The sequence below is a fragment of the Eupeodes corollae genome, chromosome 1 (assembly GCF_945859685.1).
Source record: "Eupeodes corollae chromosome 1, idEupCoro1.1, whole genome shotgun sequence".
NCBI classification, from domain to species: Eukaryota; Metazoa; Arthropoda; class Insecta; order Diptera; family Syrphidae; genus Eupeodes; species Eupeodes corollae.
In genome coordinates this window covers 159440706-159464101 of record NC_079147.1, presented here as the reverse complement: position 1 = coordinate 159464101, position 23396 = coordinate 159440706, and the positions used below count along the sequence as shown (strand labels likewise).

At 36.9% G+C, this 23396-nt stretch overlaps 2 protein-coding genes and 2 long non-coding RNA genes across 6 annotated transcripts; 2 read left to right on the top strand and 2 right to left on the bottom strand.

The window, feature by feature from the left end:
• Window positions 1-3699: 3699 nt before the first annotated feature.
• LOC129938633 (small G protein signaling modulator 3 homolog) lies at window positions 3700-6657 on the top strand. The gene is made up of 2 exons (XM_056046301.1): window positions 3700-3921; window positions 3995-6657. Exons 1-2 carry the CDS (start codon window positions 3853-3855, stop codon window positions 6338-6340), a joined length of 2415 nt encoding a protein of 804 aa, XP_055902276.1. The 5' UTR covers window positions 3700-3852; the 3' UTR covers window positions 6341-6657.
• Window positions 6658-13958: 7301 nt separating this feature from the next.
• LOC129940725 (uncharacterized) lies at window positions 13959-15586 on the top strand. Of its 3 annotated transcripts, none has more exons than XR_008780745.1 (5): window positions 13959-14039; window positions 14091-14289; window positions 14352-14929; window positions 14986-15345; window positions 15412-15586. It is a non-coding gene; the product is annotated as an uncharacterized LOC129940725 (long non-coding RNA). The 3 variants fall into 3 exon arrangements; XR_008780746.1 differs by having other exon boundaries at window positions 13966-14289; window positions 14352-14711; window positions 14766-14929; XR_008780744.1 differs by having other exon boundaries at window positions 13966-14289.
• A 1199-nt stretch (window positions 15587-16785) lies between these two features.
• Window positions 16786-18058, bottom strand: LOC129941283 (uncharacterized). Its single transcript, XR_008780841.1, has 4 exons — window positions 17867-18058; window positions 17242-17804; window positions 17015-17181; window positions 16786-16949 (listed from the first exon to the last, which is right to left on the bottom strand). It is a non-coding gene; the product is annotated as an uncharacterized LOC129941283 (long non-coding RNA).
• A 3903-nt stretch (window positions 18059-21961) lies between these two features.
• Window positions 21962-23088, bottom strand: LOC129939642 (uncharacterized). Its single transcript, XM_056047730.1, has 2 exons — window positions 22536-23088; window positions 21962-22465 (listed from the first exon to the last, which is right to left on the bottom strand). Exons 1-2 carry the CDS (start codon window positions 22966-22968, stop codon window positions 22032-22034), a joined length of 867 nt encoding a protein of 288 aa, XP_055903705.1. The 5' UTR covers window positions 22969-23088; the 3' UTR covers window positions 21962-22031.
• Between the last annotated feature and the right edge of the window lie 308 nt (window positions 23089-23396).

Below are 23396 nucleotides of genomic sequence, written 5' to 3'. Positions count from 1 at the left end.
CCTCATTGTTGCGCTTAAAAAGTTTAAATTGAAAAGCATTGCACACAAATTTGTAAAAAACGAAGGAGTTTCTGAATGAAATGTTAGAAGTTTTATTAAATTCATTCAAAGGTTTTTATCGCTGATATTACTTATTTTATCGGACGAATACCCGTTTGCGGTACGGAACCTTTTAGTTTTAGTTTCCATTTTTATTTGATTTAAGGACAGCAAAAGCACAACACAAAGTTTCATATTTTATTGGTTACGATTAAATATACAGATAAATTTAAAAGATCGATCCATTTTGCTACTTTTTTGACATAAGCATTGTATAACTAAAATTTATAGCAGATTTTTTAATAAATGGGAATTTTCGCAAAGTTACATAGAGCCTACATAAATCCATACGCACTGTATAACTATTCATCTGTTTAGCGAATTCTATTAAATAAGACTGATAGCCTTTTTTTATAATTAGAAAACAATAAAAGGGTTTTTTATACCTTTAATGAACCAAAGACACAGTGTAAGCATTAGGAAGAGGGAAGGGTTAGATAGGAGGTGTCGGTGTACATTGGTTTTAAATTTCTGAACATTGCAATGACAGTTAAATATAGAGCGTGGCAAGGCGTTCCACATTCGCGTAGTACGGCTAAAAAAGAATCTCTGTACTTTATAGTACGGCCGAAGTTGGGCTCAAAAGTAAATTGATGGGCATTCCTAGAAGCGCGGGTATTACGGTTAAATTGTTTAAGAGGAGGAATGCATCTGACTATTTCACTGGAGCATGGTCCGTTAAAATAACGCTAAAAAAGGGTGAGGCACGAAACCTTGCGTCGATGTTCGAGCTATGTAAACGAGTTGATGATGTTAATGTCACCAATCATTTTAAAATCTCTTTTTTGAATACTGTCAAAGGCTAAATTCGCTAACATAAGGCTAATATGCGCGCATGCCTCAACATAGGAGAAAGATGAAGACATCAAAGACATATTCTTCGAGCTCTTGGACAAGAAATATGAGCAGTGCCCTGGCTATTAAATTAAAATTGTCTTAGGAGATTTTAATGCCAAGCTAGAAAGAGAAGACATCTTTGATGGCATAATCGATAGAAACAGCCTGCACGACACCACCTCCGACAACGGATTAGGCTGATCGATTTCGCTGCGAGGCGAGACGTTCTGGTAGCTAGGTAGCAAGGGGATATGGAAATCTCCAGATCAATCAACTTGCAACCAGATTGACGCACGACACTTCTCCAGTATACAGGATATCCGAACATTTCGAAGGGCCAATACTGATTCGGACCACTACCTCGATGTAGCCAAGGTACTGCTACGGATATCCCGATCCAAGCCAAAACAAGGAAGTACTGTGAGAACATTCGACGTTAGACGGCTACAAACGCAAGAGATTGCGGAAGAAAGCATGCCCGATGAGTGGAATCTCAGCATAGTGTGCCCGATACATAAGAAATTTGACCATCTAAACTGCGCCAACTACAGAGGCATCAGTCTCCTTATCATTGCATATAAGATCCTCTCTGCCGTTTTATTTGAACGTCTTAAGCCGTTCGTCAACAAACTGATTGGTATTTATCAGTGTGGCTTCAAACCAGGAAAGTCTACTATCGACCAAATATTCACAATACGGCAGATCTTCGAAAAAACCCAGGAATTTCAAATCGAAACCCACCATCTCTACAGAGCAATGTCTATCAAAATTATCCGTTTAAGCAAATTGAAGATGGAGAGAAAAATTCTTCGGGTGATTTTTGGTCCCATTCGCACAGATATTGCGCTTACGGCCACCAAAGATTTTAGTTATGGAATCAACATCAGCTGGACTGCAGTGATACCATCGACGAAAAATCGACGCACAATAAACGCGGATACAATCGGGGTCATAAGCTGAAAGCTCCTTGAACTTTGCAGTCTTAAGGATGTCCATTTGTTCAGGAACCTTTAGCTTGCCAGTCTTCTTCAAGAAGATGGCGACATGGTTTATAACAGCATGTAGATCAACATCCTTAACTGTTACACCAGCCATCTTACTTGATTAAGTGAACCGGAAGGTCTAATGAATGGTTGTAAAGTAAGTTAACAAAAAGTTTTCATGATTCTACCACAATCGCAAAAGAGGCCGTTAAAATCTTGCGTAAATGTTAATATATGAGGAGGTGTATACGATAAATAAAATGAAGAATGCTGAAAAGTAGAGGTAGGAATACACCGAAAGTGGGAACTCTTTTTACTTCCTATAAAATACCATACATTTTTAACAGTGCAGTGTTATTAATAATTGAATAATTAAAAACCCAACATAAGCTTTAAAAAAAGAAAATCGAAAATGAACAAAATTGGCTATATTTAGGTGCACAGAGTTTTTCCAAAGTCAAAAAATTGTAGCTAAGTTTTCTATAAATATACTACAAATGCATTTGAATTCGAAAAGGTATCTCACTTATGTAAGCAAAATCTTGCAAATAAAGTTGGCAAATATTGATTTTAAATAGACCTCGACTGCACAATTGCGGTGGTCCAAATTTTTAAGGAAATCAATGTGCTGATTTATCTCATAATTAAGGTCTTGAATTGTTGATGGCTTATCGAAGTTTACCTTTTCTTTCAAATAACCCCAAAGAAGAAGAAGTCCTACGATGTCAAAACACATGACCTATGCATCGCCACCATGTCAGATAATATGGGAATTGAATTTGTTTGCTGGGTGGCAAGTCGCACCGTCCTTTTAAAACCACATATCCATAAATCTTTAATTTGGGCCAAAAAAAGTTCATTGTCATCTTACTATAGTGAACTCCACTTACAGTAACTGTCTGATGGGCCTAATATTCACTCTTTGTTAGTGCACTGGTTTTTCGTTAATCACCCTTGTATTATCATTCGTCCAAAACAATTCTGGTTATTGACGAATCCACTGAAGTGGAAATGTGCTTTGTCACTGAAAATGATTTTCTAAGAAAATATAAGAAAATAGATTATCCACTGTTACCATTGACGGCGTTTAAAATGGTCAAGTGGTTTTAGTTCTTGAGTCAAATACCTCTTGTAAGCGTGTAAATACAAGTCTTTATGAATAATGCTCATCAACGAGGAACGTGACAGTTGCAACTGTTGGGCACGACGACGAGTTGAAATGGACACCTCTTGAGCCATACTATCGCGAACAACAACAATTCACAATTAAAAGAAAATTGCAATGAAGTTCTTGAAAATAGTGTAACAAAACGTTAAAAATGTAACATAGTAACAAAATATAAAGGAGAAATGTGAAGCTTTTATGTTACACTTGTATAATTCTTACAATACTGACATAGATGTCAAGGATGCTATAATATGTTCCTCTTCACTATAATCTTGACTTCTGGATTTCTAGAATTTCCTATAATCCAGAAATTAATGTCTTCTGAAATTTAGTCTTTTCTCTCTATCTCACAAACGTTCATTTTATATGTAGTGTCCCTGTTTTTCAAAATAACTCAATTCCAGACACGTCTTGACGTTACCACTTATCCCCATCACCAGTGGCAGTGCAAATCGCTTCGAGTTTATGGTCAATCTTTTAAGGTTTGTCCAAGACCGCTTTGGTTTGCTTGGGACTTAAATAGTTACATTTCTTAACGCACCCAATCACACTTCATAAAAATTTCCCTTTTTTTAAAAACAACAACAACAAGTTGACGTCGACGTCTCGACGACTTATGACTTTTGACATTTATCGTAGATGTCATAGCAAGAAAAAATGATAACGTAAAACTTTTATTTGTTTATTGTAAAAACAAAAGTTCTCTAAAATCAAATGTTTAATTAATATTGGTTCAGTTAAAAATCTATTATTGAACTCATAAAAATGGAAATGGCAAAGTCTATATTTGGTTCTCGAGACCATGAGGGCTATGTTGGCCGTGAGGAACATGCTGTAAGTTTTTCCTTATCTTTGACCTAAAATATGGTAGCGTTTTTCACACGCCTACACTTTCTTCGGTCTGTAGAAAAAGCTGCAATTCAATTATTCGGAAGAAGACAACGATTTACCAGACTTAATCGACGAGTTGAGTGTTGTGGACGGTTTGCGACCGAACCCTGGAGGACCCTTCTCTGCACTCACACCATCGATGTGGCCACAAGAAATTCTGGCCAAGCTGGGACAGCCAGAATGCGAGGCGGGTCCGAATGACCAGCCTGATTATCGATTTGATGAGTTCGGATTTCGAGTGGAGGAGGAGGATGGGCCCGAACAGAGTTCTAAGAAATTGCTAGGCATTCCGTTTGTGGAGGATACGGAGCAGAGAAAGCAATGGATTGCCCACTTGGAGTTCTCCCACAACAAAGAAGCTTGCGAGTTGACGTGGGAAAATGTCGATGTTGTCCTGCCACGAACCGAAAAGCTGCGACAAATGGTCCGCGATGGAATACCTCACTCTTTACGTCCACAGATGTGGATGAGACTCTCTGGGGCTCTGCAGAAGAAAATCAAAACTGAAACATCGTATCAGGAAATCATAAAAGCCTCGGGCAACGACGCACTCATGACATCGAAACAGATAGAGAAAGATTTGCTGCGAATACTTCCCACCAATGCTTGTTTCAGCAACCCTCATGGCACTGGAATTCCGCGTTTACGGAGAATTCTACGTGGCATCGCTTGGCTCTTTCCCGATATTGGCTATTGCCAGGGAACTGGAGTTATCGCCGCCTGTCTGCTGCTGTTCATGGAGGAGGAAAATGCGTTCTGGATGATGGCAACCATTGTGGAGGATCTCCTGCCTGCATCGTACTATTCGTCTACTCTTTTGGGAATTCAAGCCGATCAACGTGTGATGCAAACACTCATCGCTAACTATCTGGCATCCGTCGATGAGACGCTTAAGAAGCATGACATTGAACTCTCGCTGATAACACTGCACTGGTTTCTGACACTGTTCGCCAATGTAGTCCATATGAAAATCCTCGTCCGCATCTGGGATTGGTTCTTTTATGAAGGTTCGATTGTCCTGTTCCAGTTGACGCTGGGAATGCTGCGTATCAAAACAGAAGACTTACAGCGCTTGGAGAACTCAGCACAAATCTTCAACTCATTGTCAGATATTCCCGGAGAAGTGGACGATGTTGAGGTGCTGTTCCGCAATGCCCTCGAAGTTGGGGGCTCTCTGAGCCAGACCGTCATCGATACCCATCGCCGACGGCACTTAGCATACCTGATGGCCGACCAAGGGGGTTTGGTGGGCAATCCGGAGGCGGTTCCAAATCTACCCAAGCAGCAACTTGCCAGGCGACAAGTCAAACGAACTAAGTCCGTGTTGCAAACATTGCTGTTCCGTGGCGGTGAGGACACTGAGCCAGATGAACTCAAGAACAAAAACATCCGCCAGACGGAGATTCTAGTGGATCTTCGAGAAGCGATTCTAAAAGTTGCTCGCCACTTTCTTACCATCGAGCCTAAATTGCAGGCGCACATCCGCCTCACTGCCGAATACAACAGCGATAGTCACGCCAAGGATCATGAGAACTTCATAAATGTGGCGCGGACCCGCAAACGAAGAGCTAAAGCTCTGCACGACTTTGAAAGGCACGACGATGATGAGTTGGGATTCCGGAAAAATGACATCATCACCATCATCAGTCAAAAGGATGAGCACTGTTGGGTGGGAGAGTTAAATGGATTGCGTGGTTGGTTTCCGGCTAAGTTTGTGGAGCTGCTCGATGAGCGAAGCAAACAGTACACCTCGGCGGGAGATGATGCCATCTCAGAGACTGTCACAGACCTGGTGCGGGGCACTCTAGCGCCAGCAATTAAACAGGTCCTCGAGCATGGCATGAAGCGCCCAACTTTCCTCGGTGGACCCTGCCATCCGTGGTTATTCATAGAAGAAGCCGCCACCCGTGAGGTGGAAAAGGATTTTGATTCGGTCTACAGCCGACTGGTGCTATGTAAAACGTATCGATTAGATGAGGATGGCAAGGTCCTCACACCCGAGGAGCTCCTTTATCGGTGTGTTCAAGCTGTCAACCAAAGCCACGACGATGCTCATGCCCAAATGGACGTGAAGTTGCGTAGTCTCATTTGTCTGGGTCTCAACGAACAGGTGCTACATCTGTGGCTGGAGGTGCTCTGTTCGTGTGTGGAAATCGTCCAAAAATGGTATCACACTTGGAGTTTTGTCTATTCTCCCGGTTGGGTTCAGATCAAGTGTGAATTGAGAATCCTGTCACAGTTTGCGTTCAACTTGAATCCTGACTGGGAGTTGCCGCCCAAACGAGGAAAAGAAAGTCAACCACTTAAAGATGGAGTAAGGGATATGCTTGTTAAGCATCATCTCTTCTCATGGGATCTATGAGCAACTATAAAAAGAGAGCAATAGATGGATGATGAGCAACAGGTCGAAAGCAGGTGATAGCTTTTCTTTTTTCGTTTTGTTTTTTCCTCCTCTTCAAAACCAATCCTGTATTAAAAGGATACAAAAACAAAAATATGAAACAATTTTTATCCATAACTTGTATGTGTATGTTTATGTGTTTTTGAGTATTAACTTTTAATCCCTGTTCCCGTTTGTTTCATTATATTTAAAACACTAACAAATAAAACAAAAACAAATAACTTATAATATACAATATACATTATTATATAGGTAAATATAATTTATTTAATTTAAAACAGTTTTTCTCTGTTCAATCATTTATTATTCTTTTGCTTACTGTTATTTTACTTTCAATGATTTAACATAAACGAACTCTTTGTTGGTTAAGAAGAAACAATCGGCCTATTCACAGTCCCGTCGTAGAAGATTCGTTACTACAAATGGCAACAAATGCTTCCATAGCTTATATCGAAGCTAAAATATTTAAGCCTAGTCCCAAATTAAGGACGCCATTTGCAGGAGTTTTAGATTTTTTGGGAAAACATTTCTGTTAATGAAAGTTATAGACTTTTTTGTTTCTTCTTTCGACCGGATTATGCTATCGAATGGAGCCGTTTTTCACACCAACTTTGAAATGCATTTTAAACCAAAACAAACATTCCCTTCTCGTATTAATTTCACACAAAAAATGCAGTTAAATATAAAACTAAATATTTATTTGTGTGGTTTCTAATTATAAAAATATTAACTCCTCCTTGAACACATAAAAAGATCTTATGAAAATGATGTGCTACTAACAATTAAATGTTAAATTTTACTAAATAGTTGCCTTAATCTATGCTTATTGGTTGAAAAAAAGTTGTTGTTTTTGTTTGTATCCAAATTAAGTTAAATCTTGTTTACATTATTAATAAAGTTTCTTCATGAGAGATCAATATTTGCTTATAAAAGGTTTTTCAGAAGTGTGGTTTTCAATCTATTAATAATTTATGCTTACTTACTTAATTCAGGTGGCGCTTCAGTCCGGGCGGACCTAGACCTCAACCAACATGCGACTCCAGCTAGCTCGTTCCCTAGCTAGCTGTCTCCAGTTTCGCACTCCAAGTTGGTTGAGGTCTTCACCCACCTGAGTCGCGGTCTTCCTCTACTGCGCCGTCCCTCGGGATTGGATTCGAAGACCTTCCGGGCTGGGTGTTGATGTCCATTCGCTCTACTTGACCTAGCCATCTAATCCGTTGGACTTTAATTCTACAGTTCGTCGTTATATCTTCTCCACCATTCTCCATCTATGCGTACGGGACCGAAAATCACCCTAAGAATTTTTCTCTCGAAGCATCCTAAGACGTTCTCATCTTTCTTTGATAGGGTCCAGGCCTCAGAGCCATAAATGAGAACCGGGATGATGAGTGTCTTATAGATGGTGATTTTAGATACTCGAGAGAGGAATTTACTTTCTAAATGCCTTCTAAGTCCAAAGAAGCAGCGATTTGCAAGAGTTATTCTTCGTTTGATTTCAGCGCTGGTGTCGTTGTCTGCATTAATAGCGGTGCCTAGGTAGACAAAGTCCTTAACTACCTCAAAGTTATAGCTGTCCATGGTGACGTTTTGTCCAAGACGTCGTCGTTCAGTGTCCTTTTTTGATGACAGCATATACTTGGTCTTGCCCTCATTGACCACTAACCCCATCTTCTTCGCTTAGCAATGCTTAAATACGCTCCACTGACATCACGCTTTGATCTTCCAATTATGTTAATATCATCTGCGTATCCGAGTAATTGGATGGACCCTTGGAAGATCGTGTTTCCAGTGTTGACGGTTGAGTTTTGCACATTTCTTTCTAGGACGATGTTGAAGAAGTCTAAAACTTTTTTTGACATCAAATGCATCGGTAAGATCTTTTCCGACCTTGATAGAGCAGCGTGCATTCTTCATCGTCATTCTGCACAAACGGATAAGTTTGACAGGGATGCCAAAACTAGACATTGCTCTGTAGAGTTCTTCCCTATGGATGCTGTCATACGCGGCTTTAAAATCGATAAAGAGATGGTGGGTATCGATTTGAAATTCCTGGTTTTTTTTCCAAGATCTGCCGCAGTGTGAATATTGGGTCGATAGTGGACTTTCCTGGTATGAAGCCACACTGATAAGGACCAATCAGGTTGTTGACGAATGGCTTCAGACGTTCACATAATACGGCAGAGAGGATCTTATATGCAATTTTAAGAAGACTGATGTATCGGGCATACTATGCTGAGATTCCACTCATCGGGCATGCTTTCTTCCGACCGTATTTTGCAGATGAGTTGGTGCATGCTCCCTGCCAAGTCATCGTCTGCTGCTTTGAATAGTTCGGCAGCGATGCCGTCAGCTCCAGGAGCTTTGTTTGACTTAAGTTTAGATATAGCTATCTTCACTTCGTCAAGGTCGGGTAGGCGCAATTGTTGATCTGCGTCGCCGAGGTTGAGTGGTTCTATCTCCCTTACAGCGGAATTCGGTTTGTCATCGCCATTATATAATTTGGAGAAGTGGTTCTTTCCATATTCTCAACATCGATTCCTGTTCTACTACGATGTTCCCCTGATCGTCTATACAGGCTTCGGTTCGTGGCTGGTGCCCTTGGGAGGTTTTTTTTACCTTTTGGTAAAATTTACGAACCCCATTCCTTTTGTGACATCCCTCTATCTCCTCGATCGCGCTTCTCGTGTTCTCTTTGTTTCCATCTAAGAAGGCGGTGTTTCTATCTTCTCTTCTGCTCGTTGAGCTCGCGAGAAGCTCTGGTCCATCTGTGCGCCGTTTTGTATGCCTGTTGTTTCGCTGCGTTCGCTTGTCGGCATTCGTCGTCAAACCAGAGGTTTCGCTGTAGTGGCCGTGTGAAACCTAGCACTTAAGAGGCGGCATCTCTGATGGCTGCAAGGCAATGTTGCCATTGATTTTCAATGCTTAATGCAGGCAGCATAGGACTCCTTAAAAGGTTATTAGAGACTCGATCGGAATAGAACATGGCAGTCTCTTGCGAGGTCTAACGTCGAATCTTCTCACAGTACTTCCCTGTTTTGGCTTGGATCGGGATATCCGTAGCCGTACCCTGGCTACAACAAGGTAGTGCTCCGAGTCAATGTTGTCCCCTCAAAAAGTTCGGATATCATACTGGAGAAGTGTCTTGTATATATTGCAATGTGGTCAATCTGGTTGCGAGTTGATTGATGAGGAGATTTCCATGTCCCCTTGTGGATATTGAGATGTTTGAACTTCGTACTTGCTACCAGAACGTCTCACCCCGATGTTGTCGGAGGTGGTGTCGTGCAGGCTGTATCTCCCGATTATGCCATCAAAGATGTCTTCTCTTCCTAGCTTGGCATTAAAATCTCCTAAGACAATTTTAATGTCATAGCCAGAGCACTGCTGCCCTGACGGCAAAACCCCCAACCTGGAGGGCCAGATCCTTAGTACAATTTCAAGAGCTCCGAATATGTCGAAGAAGCCCTATAAGGTGTTCACTAAGTGGTTCACCCTTACTGGAACTGTAGACGCCACCGCTGATTCCATCTCGAGAATTCGTCCTCTGCCGAAATAAGGGTTAGAACCCGATCTCCAGTTGAAGTACTATAGGCACCCGATGTTTACCACGGGGAGGTGAGAGTAGGAGTCGATAGACAGAGGGGGCTTTGAGAAAAAAAAAAACCTGTGGACGCTTCTGTCCTCTTGAATATACATGTCTAACATTTGATCATTATAATTTAATAATTTATGAGGGTTTGTTTTTTTTTGGCCATTCTGGTTTGTCATCTCATAGTGAATAGAGTTACTCCTGAACAATGGTTGTAAATCGCTCAAATCAATAACAAACATAAGACCTCGGCCACGCCTTGAGCGACTGAACGACGAATTTGAGCAATGGGTGTCCATTTACTAAACGGCGTCGCTGAGGAAAATGAGATCGTCAAGAGCGGTTCGTCGTAACTTATTAGTTGAATGTCGCGTTCATTTTTCTAGATCTACTAGCTAGTTTACCAGGCTTCACCCGGTTAGGTTAGGTTAAAGTGGCTGTGGATTCAGAATCCACACACTTAGGCCAAAAGAAAAGGCCTATTGTGATACCATATGAATCTAGAGAATTACTTCTTACTAGTCGAACCATTTTGAGCTTTTTATAAAGCAAAGAAGATATTTGATATCCTTTTTATCCAGTTCACTGAGATTATCAAAAGAGTAGTATCCTAGATAAAGTTTGCGTCTTAGTAAAAGAGCAGGGTAAGTGCAAAGAAGGTGAGAGATTGTTTCCTCTTTTTCCTCGTCGATACAGCCCTTGCAGAAGTCGTTTGAGGCTACACCAAGTCGTATTACGTGTTTGCCTATAAGACAGTGACCCGTAAGGACACCTATTAGGGAGCTAATATGAAGTCTGCTTTGAGATAACAAGTCTTTAGTCCAGTAAAGGCCACATGAGTTTTGTGGCTGCGCAAGTTGGGAAATTGAGAAAACCTAAACACTTAGCAGGATTTTTGGCGATTTCAAATATGTGATCACTCAACAACAAGTGGTTTGTAATGCATATAGGACTGAAAGCTGTTCGGTTTCCTCGATGAAAGTACCACTCATGGATTGGCATTGGGGGAAGGTTATGCTTTTGTGACAGTGGACAGCATCGAGTTTGCGAACCATTTAATCTACACGGTTTTTGATTTCCCATTGGACAATGCTGTCAAGGTCAGAATTTAATGAGCTTATCATATGAGAAGCTGAGGGTACTGTCATCAGCGAAACAATTAAGTGAGTTAGAAGTTTCAGACAAAGAGATAAAACGGAGCAGAGGGGCACACCAGCGTTTATTTTGTGGATATCAGATTTTCGATAAGAGAGCTTGGTGCCAAACTCTATCAAATTGTTTTGAAATATCAAGTGCAATAATCTTACTTTCTCCAAAACGATATTAAGGTTTGTTCCACTGTTCGGTGAGATAAACTATGAGATCACTAGTGGATCTATTGCAACGAAAGCCATACTGCCGGTCATTAAGAAGCTTCCGTTCTTCAAGATATTCCTTAAGCTGGAAATCTATCAGCGGTTCCATGACCTTGGAAAGAAAGGACAAGTTTTGCTATTGAGCCATGTCTTTGCTTGTATTTATTGCCAGAAAAATGCAAAGTAAACACCCAGATATTATTTGGTTCTACTAAATCGTGGATATTACTGATTGGCGATCATGTGCCGTTCGGTTTTCGGCAACATATTTCCTGAGCAATCAACCAGTTAAACGTTTTTATGTTGACATTGGGCTGGCTTATGGCATTTATAAGCTTTCCGCTTAGGGATTTGCTCATCCATTAATCAATTTGTTCCATGTTGCTAACTTGTTTTGTTCGGAAGTCCGGCTGGACTAGGTTGGCTCTGTTTGACTTTCTAAAGAAACACTCGCGTAGTGATGTTTTTGTTCCTTATGCAATGTAGTTTTCATTCTTCTTTCCAACGCTGCATTATCTGTGGGCACTCATCGTAATAAACCGAATGAGTAATCTACTAGTAGTAGTTATTATTTTTAGGGCCGATCTAGTAAGAAGTTAAACTCTTTTTGTGAATTCATTCTTATAATTATTACCATTATTATTATAAGTGGATTCTTCCAATTTCAAATTCGATTGGGTATTAAATTGTAATTGTTTTGGATATGAATTAGTAAGAGAACATCCTTAAAAATATTGAAGAATTTTAAAAGATTTCTCTTGTTCATGATGATTGAGCTCAAAATTAACAGGTTCATTACAGGTCTCCATTCCAAAACACCTTATTAGGTACTATTATAAATTCACCATTTAAAATCGTCAATACTTTTGAGAACTAAAAAGTATATTAAACATTTTACAATAGTTTATGTAATGTGTAAACAAGGTTTTATATGAAGAAATAAGAATTCTTAATCTTTTTAATAAATTTGTTGCATAATTTCTTTTATTTACATACATTTTATTTTAAGTTTAAATTAAATTAATTACAAAACTTTATGTACCTATACCTATTTATATGTTTTTTTTTGTATTGTTATAATAAAGAATATATGAATATTTATATAAATGTATTGTTCTTTTTACTAAATAATAAATAAAATGATGTACAATTCCTTCTTATTATATAAAATAAATAAATACAATTATAACAAAGTATATTTAAAATCAAAAGTATTGTCGTTTTGCTTTTCTTTTTAGAGTTGAATGTTTTGAAAGTAAATTTAATATAATGACTGAGTCTTATTCTTAATTCGTTTTGGACATTTACTTACTTACTTAAGGTGGCGGTACAATCGTGTGTGAACTAAGCCCTCACCCAACAAAGTTCTCCATATAGCTCAGCTGTAGGTACGAGTACATAGATGTCTCCAGTTGCGCACTCCAAGTTAGGTGAGATCAATTACTACTTATGCGCGCCAATTGATCCGTGTCTTCCACGATGAAAAGTTCATCCGGTTTTGACATAGTCCATGCATAGGTACCATATATCAGGACAGGGATGATATATATCAACACTTTGGTCGCTCGCAAGAGGGCTTTACTATTCAATTCTTGGCCCAAGGAAACAGCGGTTTGCAAGAGCCTAGGTAGACAAAAAATCCTTAACTAAAGTGAGCAGAAGTGGTCCTTTCATATCCTCAAGCGTCTTTTGGTTCGAGGTTCATGAACTTGTGAATTCCCTTTCACCCTCTCATAAAACTTTCAAACTTCTTTCTGTTCCTAAGAATCGCTCAATTTGCTTGCAGCACAGTTTGCTCTTAATTCAAAGCTTCCAATTAGTGACATAAGTCATCCTGAACTTGAAAGTGTCCACTTTTCTATTCGACGAATCTTCATTTATTTATTTCATCAATTGATCGAAGGTCTGCTGATTACAAAATTAATACAAAATTATAAAGCTAATAAGATATAAATACATACGTATTTACAATCAATTACATATGTATTTCAAGAATTGTTTTCTTAAAACAATCTCTTTTCATACAAAGGTCAATTTCATTATAAACAATATTAAATAGATACAGAAAACGCGTTATTGGGCAGGTTCAGACAACACAAGAGACTTGAAAGTAAGACAAGTTTCTAGTATCTGATTGGCCAGCTGCCAAAAAATTGCTTTCAATTAAGGAAAGTTGACTGGAAAGTTACTCAAGAAAAATCTCCCTAACTATCAAGTAAAGTGAACTTATGTCACGATGACAATTGATGATATTTTTTTTAATTTAACTGAAAGCTGAACTTTATTACTCCATGGATTATTTATTTTCTGCACAATTTCATTTGATCTTTTGTATAAAAGGGTTCCTTGTCAAATTGGAAGAATGAATGAATACAAAATACAAATCGTGCTGGATTTGTAGCTTGCCTGAGGAGTGTTTTGTAGACAATAATGTGTTTGATAGTTTTTTTTACAATGAACTGAAGGTAGAGGTTAGTGAAGTAAAGTTCCAAGACCGGTACCCGTCCTACCTGAAACACCCTCAAATTTTATTCGAGGTGAACTCTCCCAAATTCGAGGTGAACTCTCACAAATTCTCTATCGGTGAATTCATGTGAGTGGAGAAAAAAAAGCAAAATGGGGGATTGGGCTTAAAAGAAACTTATGGAATTTTTGTGACCTGTCAAAAATGACAATCAATTTTGCAAAACAAAACAATGGGTTTCGGATTTTTAGAGTAAGTTTTTGTTAATTGTTTTGATTTTTAATATAATTTGATATTTTTCAGACCAAAATTCTTTATAATGAAGAGGGTATATACAAGTTCACTTCATTGAATAAAAATTAAGTCAAATTGCAGTGAAGGAGGTGCAACAATAATGGATTTATTTTATATTCTTTCTTTTCATTTTAGATAGTCCAAAATGCAGGAAGCAATTTCCTTTAAGTAATTTGGAAAGCAAACCAAACAAGGCGCTGATTTGCAGGTAAGTTTTTTGTATATATTATATTTCTCTTAACAAAATAATATCAATGTTTTTAACTACAGATACTGCCCATTGTTTTTGTATGTACTTCTCAACTGCAATAGCTGCCGCAGGTGTTGACGGCGGAGGTGTCACCATCAAAACCATAGACACACCATATGGTGTGTCTATGATCAAAACCATTAGAAACAACACGACCAAGTCAATGATGCAAGTGGAAGTTTTGCCATGTAATAGTCGACCGCTGACGCCCTTCTCCATCAATTGTGTAAGTACGTATCGAAACATTCATATCGTAGTCAACTAGCTTAATCTTCATCTTCTAGGTGTAAAGAGTACTACCAGTCTGCAGTTCTGCAAGAGACGCAAACAAAACAAGAATACAATCGCAGGAAGACTCCAAAAAATGTCCAACCCTGACTGTAAGTGAGTTCAAATTTTAAATCTACAACGAATCCATTCATTTTGCTCCTAAGGATCGCACTGGCTTAACGGTGTCAATCATTCGGAGGCAAATGATCTGGCCCGACAAGAATCCCCCAAGAAGCCAAACAGATTCAGATCAGTCTCTCGGCAGCTACTGACAATGTCGGCGAATTAAATCCATCGATTTTCACACAGAAAATCAACATCAAAAAAAGTAAGTCAACTTCCATTTCAGATTTCCTTATATAATGAAAATTAATTTTTTTATAGTCACGACAATTCAGCAGCGTCATGGTCAACCTGCCGATCAACCATTCACAGTGAACAACCTCTATTCGTAGCAGAAGCGATCTCTGCGTTGTCGACAATGCGAACACAATGTCATCAAGCCGGAGTGCCATCCAGGATCGATCAAGTATCGCATTCAATTGTTTGCTAACTACCATGTGCCAGACGTTCTGCTTGTGCGTTGTGAAAAGCCACTGAAGCCTGGCACGTCCACTGAATTGATCCTCAAGCTAACTAACCCAACGATGTACCATATGACCACAACCATTATGAAACTGCTAACCAAGGAAGAAGAACGGCGAATGATCGACTTCGAATAAAAGTTCAACGAAAGGAACCAAAGTAAAAAACAAAAAAAATCGAATTGGAAATTCTTATTCTATGTTGTTTCTCTTATTTTTTTTATAGATTCACCACTTGGAGAAAGTCCAATAACGTAACAATTAAATTGAACTTCACACCTGAAGAAGGATTGAAACCAGGCGATGATGTTACCCTTAGTTTCTTGATGAAATATACTTTTGTGAATACATACACACGCCCGAAAAGAAAGAATGTCAAAAACACGCATTATCATCGAAAGTTTTTGATGATAAAAGTTGGTCAAATTGAAGCCTAGATTTATTTCTATGTATATCTAGAAAATAATCTTTTTTGCAAAAAACTTGTTTATTTATTTTGAGCTATACTGTAATTTTGTATATATTGTATATTCTATTGTTTCTTTGCTGACTAGGATCATTTTTATTCAAAATTATTTATGATTTACTTTACTTTAATAATAAAGGAATTTGTTTTGAATTCAAAGATGTTGGTGCTTTTTGCTTCAGAGGACTTACATAACTAAATGTTCGTTGGAAAAACGAATAAGCTGTATAAAGTATATTTTTCTTTATTGAGGCATTACAAATTTAATATTTGTAATACTTATTCTTCTTATGTTTTGGTTCATCACGTTCGTGTGTATTCTTTCGCGATTCCATGTGGTTAACAGACTCATGAGTTTCATTTGATTCTACCTAAAGTATTGAATTGTAATACTTTTATGGTTTTAAAAAGTTCGTGAGTTTATTGTTGATGCTGATTACGAATACGAACTTCGATTTTAGCTAAAAAAAAACTATTTTCAATATTATTTTTGTCAATTTTTAATTTACTACAGGAACTTGATGTTTTATCCTAAGACTACAAATTCGTAATAAAAAGTACGAAACAAATTTGAACGAAATACTGAGGAAAAATATTGTAGGTTTGAAAAAACATACATAACTCATTTTTTTGTTTTGAAAAAAGCTATTTCATGAATATAGATTAAAAAGTCTACATGATTTAAATAATTCCTTATCACAGAAAAGAATACAATATTATTGTTAAGGACTTTTAACTAATGTGAATTTTAATTGTATAATCTAAACAAATTGTTTTTATTCATATACTCATCCTTGCCAACAAAAATGGAACATTAACCATTTTGAACGGATCGATTCAAAATCGAAAACTATGAACAAAAGAAAACATAAGAAATTAACAACTTGAAAATCCAAAAAGCCAGAAGTTAAGCTGCAACAAAGCATTAACAGCACCAACAGTAAATAAATGAACGCTCATAGAATGAACTATGCCTTCAACGAACCATTAACTCGAAGTGTTAGAGAAATTAATAACTTATCAAATAATATTGACTTTAATTTTCATATTAATAGAAATACCTTCAAATATATGTATGCTTAGTTTATTTTTTTTAACTTTACATTCTTAGTTCATAATATAATATTTTAAATAAAACTTGTCATATTCATTAGTCTATTTGAGTATACTCTTAACTCTAATTGATGTAATAAATAAATAAAATACAAAACATATGAAAATGGGAACGGAACACATAAACTACATTTACTTTTGATTGATATAGAACCCTCCAGTTGTGATGATTCTGATCGCATCAGCTGAAAGAAGAATTTTAATTTTAAAATAAATTACCTGAAGCAAAAACTTAACACTTTTCACTTACTTTCAGTTGTAAAACATTTAGCTTTTAGTGCCAGATCAAGAATGGATAGTTCAGGCTCCGAAAAAATCTCAACGATGGGATTTCGTTGTAATTCAGTTCACCTAGTCCTTCAACATTTCCCTTATAGAGCGCCGCTGTGACTTTTTCGTCTTGTTTTAGACATACCTCTGGAATGAGAAAAACTTAAATAGCTAAAAGAAGTGATTTATTTGTTTATTAAAAATCACCTCCATAGACTTGAAGCGTCACATCTTCTTTGTGCTTTTCTCTTCTCTGGTAATTTTTTGTGTTCTTCAATGAGAAATGCAATTTCTTCTTTGTGGGATAAAAGTGAACAACATGAGAAGCTTCTCGACTTCAGAATCTGGCATTTTCAAAAAGAACTGATAAAGAACAAATGGCGACTTTTTTCTTCGTCCAGCCAAATACCATTGCCAGCAGATTTTCCGAACTTGTCTTCTCCTTCGTTGATCACTATTGGAAGTGCCAATCCAAATACTGATTTCTTTTTTTCTACTCTGCTGATAGTTCGTGGCCAGTCATTAAGTTACCCATTTGTTCACTGCCTCCCATTTGAAAGCGACAATTGTATTTCTGAAGCAAATGCAACAAGTCATAACCCTGGAAAATTTGTTATGTGAATTCGGTAAAGCTCATTCTAGCTGCACTATTAAGTCACGACTGGACTGACGATATTGAGAGCAGTAATCCCATTCGAAAGTGTTTTCCCATATTGGCAACAAAGTCCTCTACATTCAGATTTTCTTACCATGATGCATTGTTGACGACTCTGAAAAAAGATTATCAAAACGATTAAGTTTTTAAAGCGCATTAGGTTTCTATTATAGTTACCTAATTTGTCTAAATGACCGACAACCCTAGTTTATTTCGTTTTGTTTTGCCACTAGGATTACCGATAAGACCCGTATTCCAACTAACGCAATTGGATTGTGTCTTTCTCGATGCCATGCAGAAGTCCAATTATTACCAGGAGATTGCCAACGTTAGACTATCGGCAGCTTGATCAAAGCCGGCGTAGATTGATTGGTGTTTACCTGTGAAAAGTTTTGCCATTTTCGGACTACCGTTTTAAGAAGAACAGAATATAATTCATTACTATATACAACTTACCCAGCGGTGTCTGGAAAGAGATCCTGAAAGAGTCCTCTATCAGCTAGAGCCAAGTTACGTAGGGAAATACTTCTTCGGATATGATGAAGTCACTTTTTAGATCGATGAATTAGTTGACTCTGGATCATTTTGTATAAAATTATTTATATAATATAGATAAAACAGTTAATCAGGAGTACTATTAACAACTTTGTTTTATTAATTTTCACTTTTATTTTGATTTATTTGTTTTGATTTATTTAATTTAATTTTCGCTGTCAAAATACTTACCTCGCTTTTGATCTGTCAAAACTGGGTACAACTCAAATTGCGCCACGTTCGCATTGCAGTTCTAGGGTGCGCCTATACTTTCGGCATGATTTATTCTGTTTTTAGCTAAACTTTTCATAAAAACGATAGAATTTGTTTGCCAAAAGCAGTTAAATATTATTTTTAGCACTGTTTTCACTAAAAAGGAGTTGCAAAATTAATTTTTCTTAAAATATTGCATTTATTTTTCAATTTTTGAATTCAACGGATCTCTTTTTTGAACGGCTGAGTTCACCTCATAGTTTTTTCCCCCGCGGTCGAGCAATGTGGGCACAAATTCCATAACAACTACATTCATAATGGCTTGGTCCCATAAGAAATGCACGGGACCACTAACACTTGCTTATCCTTATGGACAAAATCCTCCCAATTTAGCTTGTAGGCCGAAAGAGAGCAAACCCATTAAGTCGGGACTCTAGATAATATATTTCCTCTATGGTTCCAAGTTTGAAGATTATGACAGTTGAAAAACTAACTAGTTGCCTTGGTCAAAATTTACGTTCAGAGAATGAAGCTGACTGGAAATAAAGCTCCTTATCCTTATGTTGTCTGAACCTGCCCATTGGTTCGTTTAGAGTTTTAGACCAAAATTAGTCCTATGAAGAGGAGGATAAAAAAATACATTTATTTTGCGAAAAACTCGTGATGGGACATGGAATGGAATTAATGAAAGCAAATCACAAGAATTTATTCTGTTATCAATAATATCCTTAATAAACAAAACATTTTGGACTATTCTCCGACATTTAAGCGTTTTTAAGGCAATAAGAGCGTGCCTTCATTTATAATCTATGGTAAAGACCCGACCCAGTTAAATTTTCGAAGTGCATAACGAGTGAATCTTTTCTGAACTCTTTCTATTCTCAAAATATTATTTTGATAGAAAGAAAACCAGACGATACAACAATATTCTAAAACCTAAAAGTGAATAACCTTTAGATACCATGTAATCAACATGAGATATAAAGTCAATCTTTGAATCAAAAATCACCCCAAGATCATTTAATTCCATTACCCTCAGAAGACTAACATTATAGAATTTATATTCAAAGTCAATAAGGGATGAAGACTTTGATACACTAAAAATTGTACACTTCGAGTAATTCAGCTGAAGATGATTATATTTGCACCAGTTAAGAAAATTGTTTATATCCAGCTGCATTAATAAGCAATCTTCAATTGAAGATGATCCTGTGAAAACATTCACATCATCGGCATTAAGCAGTTACAAAATTTAAAAACAGAAGGTAAATCATTTATAAAGATTATAAAAGAAGTGGACCCAAATGACTGCCTTGTGGAAGACCCGACACCACGCTTATACGATTTGAAACACAATCATCTATTTTAACAGCTTGTTTTCTATCAGAAAGGTATGAATCCAACCACTGTAAAAATGAAGCATTCAATCCTAACATCTTAAGCTTTTGTAGGAGAAGACCATGATGCACGCGGTCAAAGGCTGTAATAAAGTCAATATACAGGACATCAACTTGTCTACCCTTTTCAACATGATTATAACAATAATTTGCAAATAGATTTAAATTAGTACACGTTGATCTACCCTTTACAAAACCGTGTTTTTTTTGAGACAAGAAATTCTTGACAGGAATAACTGAACGTTTTGATATTGGTCTATAGTTCTTCACTAAGTGCTTAAGACCACTCTTATAAATGGGATCTATATAAGATATATTCCATTCATTTAGAACAAAAAAAAAACAGTTTGTAAAGATTTATTAAAAATAAGGGTTAAAACACTACAAAGTGAATACGAACATTTTGACAAAAGAATAGGAGGAATCATATCAAAGCCAGTTTTTTTGACACATCATTTTCTTTTAAGCTATCCAAAACATCTTGTTCTGAACTCTGTGGTTTAATATCAATCAAAGGGGTTATATCAGGTTACAAGTTGCTAATATTTATTAAAATATCACAATTATAAGAAGTTTGAAAGAATCGAGCAAATAGGTCACACGAGGACTGAATATCATTGGATGTAATTTCATCGTATTCCATACATTGAGGAAAAGATAAACAATTTCTTTTACAGTTCAGAAATATCCCAAAAGATTTAGAATTATATTTTATATTTGATTCAGTGAAAAAATACTGCACGATCTTACGAACAATTTGTTACTTTATAACGCTTAAACGCCTTATTTTTAGCATTCTCTAAATTTGTTATCCTTTTGTTAAACCATGGAAGCTTAAACAACTTTTTCTTAGTTAAGGTGACACAAACCGTTCAATGCCGTTGCATTAACAATACATACTTTTTAACTTGTAAACATATCTTCTAGAGACTTGCCTTCTAATAAATCCTTCCAGATAACAGTATTATAGAAGTTATTTAATGCCGTTTAATTTTTTTTGTTTTTCGAGAGGGGCAGAAGCATAATTATAATTTTCAAAAGATAGAGAAATAGCCTTATGATGAATAGAGTTATTTAAAAGAGGAAAATCAGAAATTTTTAATAAAAACAAAATCCAATTTAAGCTGTTCTTAACATTATTAATTTGAAACAGGCCCATAGAAGAAAATGAATCAACTACTAACATTTCTAAATCTTTATTTGCATTAAAAGGTATCAAAATATGATCGTCTTCCATGTAGCATCAGTCGATATCACCAAGTATATAGGGAAATCGGTTATGTGTTAATTCACTTACTATTTCTTGAGCACTAGAAATATGTTCGGTATATAAATCTACTCCGCTTGTTGGGCGGATATAACTTACAATACAAAATAAATCTTTAGTTTCAGCAGAATCTTCATAACTTCAGACAAACACAAAGCTGCTCAATATCATATGCATCACCTATATCTGGACAGGTGCTCTAATAACCCACTCAAGTCTCTTGGACAGAATTCAAAAGAAAGCTCTAAAAATGATAGGTGCCTGTTGTATAACTTCAACTTTTGTACCTTTTGAGCACCGTCGTCGGAAGGTTTTTTGTTAATCATTATTTGCACAAACAATACTCAACTGAAATCGCCAGTTGCATTCCTCCCTCAAACAATTCAACCGTAATACCCGTACTGGTAGGTATTCTCTTTAGTTTACCATTGAGCCAAATTTCATACGTAAATTAAAGTAGGGATTCTTTTTTTGGTCGCACTGCAAGGATATTGAATGCTTCACAAGGCTCAATATTTCCTACTCATAACAATGTGCAGACATTCATTCTCAGTGTGCATCGGTATATCCTTTCCAATCTTAACTTAGTTTCCTAATTGCTCGCATTGTGTTTAATAATTATAAGGGCATTCACATCCCCTTGAGTTTATTTTAAAAATGCTAAAGACAATCAAAAACTCTCTCTTCGTTTTCTGAAATTCTCATAAGCTATGAGTCTTCATTTGTCTTTATATGAAGTGTTGAACAAATCTGGAGTATGATTTTAATTAAGGCCATCACAACCTTTCGGAGACATGCAAGTGCAATTAGCTTGCTAGAAACAAAATTGTATGGACCAGTGTTGTTAGTAGATGACAAAAGTAAAGTTATTTTGGAAATATCTGAATATATTTGAAAAGAATTTTAAAATACAATTAATACAGTTTTAATTTTAAATCTTAACACTATCCATTATATTTTTGACGTTCCTTATAGTCTCTTCATAGCTTCTTATCTTATTTATAAAGGTCATCCTCTCACGATTATATTGTTCTTTTGGCATCTGAACGTACTCTTCGCCCTTGAATATGAATGTTGTTATGTTATTCGACTCTGGTAGGATATTGTTAAGATTGCATTCGTTATATGTCTCCTTTTCTGCTACTTGCTGATGCTGATGTACATTGATCGTAGAGGTCGGTCGACTTGAAACAATAGTGAGACTTCGTTTTGATGGACCTATCTGTAATGACGCCGCCGCCGGGTGTTTAATTATTAGTTGATCAAGTTTTCGTTTTAATGGTTTCCTTTCAACTTCAATGCTCTCTTCGAAATCAACAGGACAATGGACTTCGTTTTGGTAGTCTTCTTCATAGGTTTCTAGTGCTTCAGAAGATGAAAAAATGAAATTTATTTATGTATGTCAAAAACAAGTAATCAACAATAAGACTCTTACTTTCCACAGACTCAGAAATACAGTTCATTTCATTTGCCACTTCCTCACTAAGATCTTCGTCGTGAATCTTCATTGATTCGTTGGCATCGTAATCCTCTTCAATAGGATGCACGCTCGACACAACACATTGATACTCATCAACAATAGTCATATCATCATGCTCCGGAGATTCCATGCAGGCATAAGGAACAGCTGTGCTTAGGAGCTGCTTGCGCCTTGGATTACTCGCAACATACTTACTCTCATCAAAATGTTTTGAACAGAAATATCTTGAGGTTTGTGGTATTTCCTTTTCGTTTAGATTTCCGCCAAGTTTCATCCAAAGTTTAAGTCGGTCGGCGTGTTTTGGAAATGCATAAAATGTTTCTGAAGTTGGATGTGCACTATTGGTGAAACTCCCGCAACCCTTGTAAGAACATTTTTTCGTAGTCATTGTTTGATTTTATCGAACAAAAATCAGTTTTATTTACTTTTTTTAAGTTTATAAACAATAACAAGAAATGTACGCGGTACTGTGAGAATTTTCAAACGCTTTATTTTTGGCATTTGTATTTCGATGTGTCAAAGTTTTGTCGTTGGTTCACAATAATAATTTAAGTAGAACAGGTATCTGAATTTCCAAAACAAAAATAATTACCAATGGCATATAAGGCCCACCTTACAGTTCGTTTTTTTGACTATAATGGACACGTATCATGTGTAAAGCTAGCATCACACTACCAGTGAATTCACTGACCACTGACAGGCAGTGACGTCACAAAAACTGACGTGGTTTTAACGCCAGTGAAGCAATTGCTTGTCAGTGGTCAGTTGAGCAAAAAAGGTTATCACACTTACTGACAGGCCCGTGCCAGTGTGTCC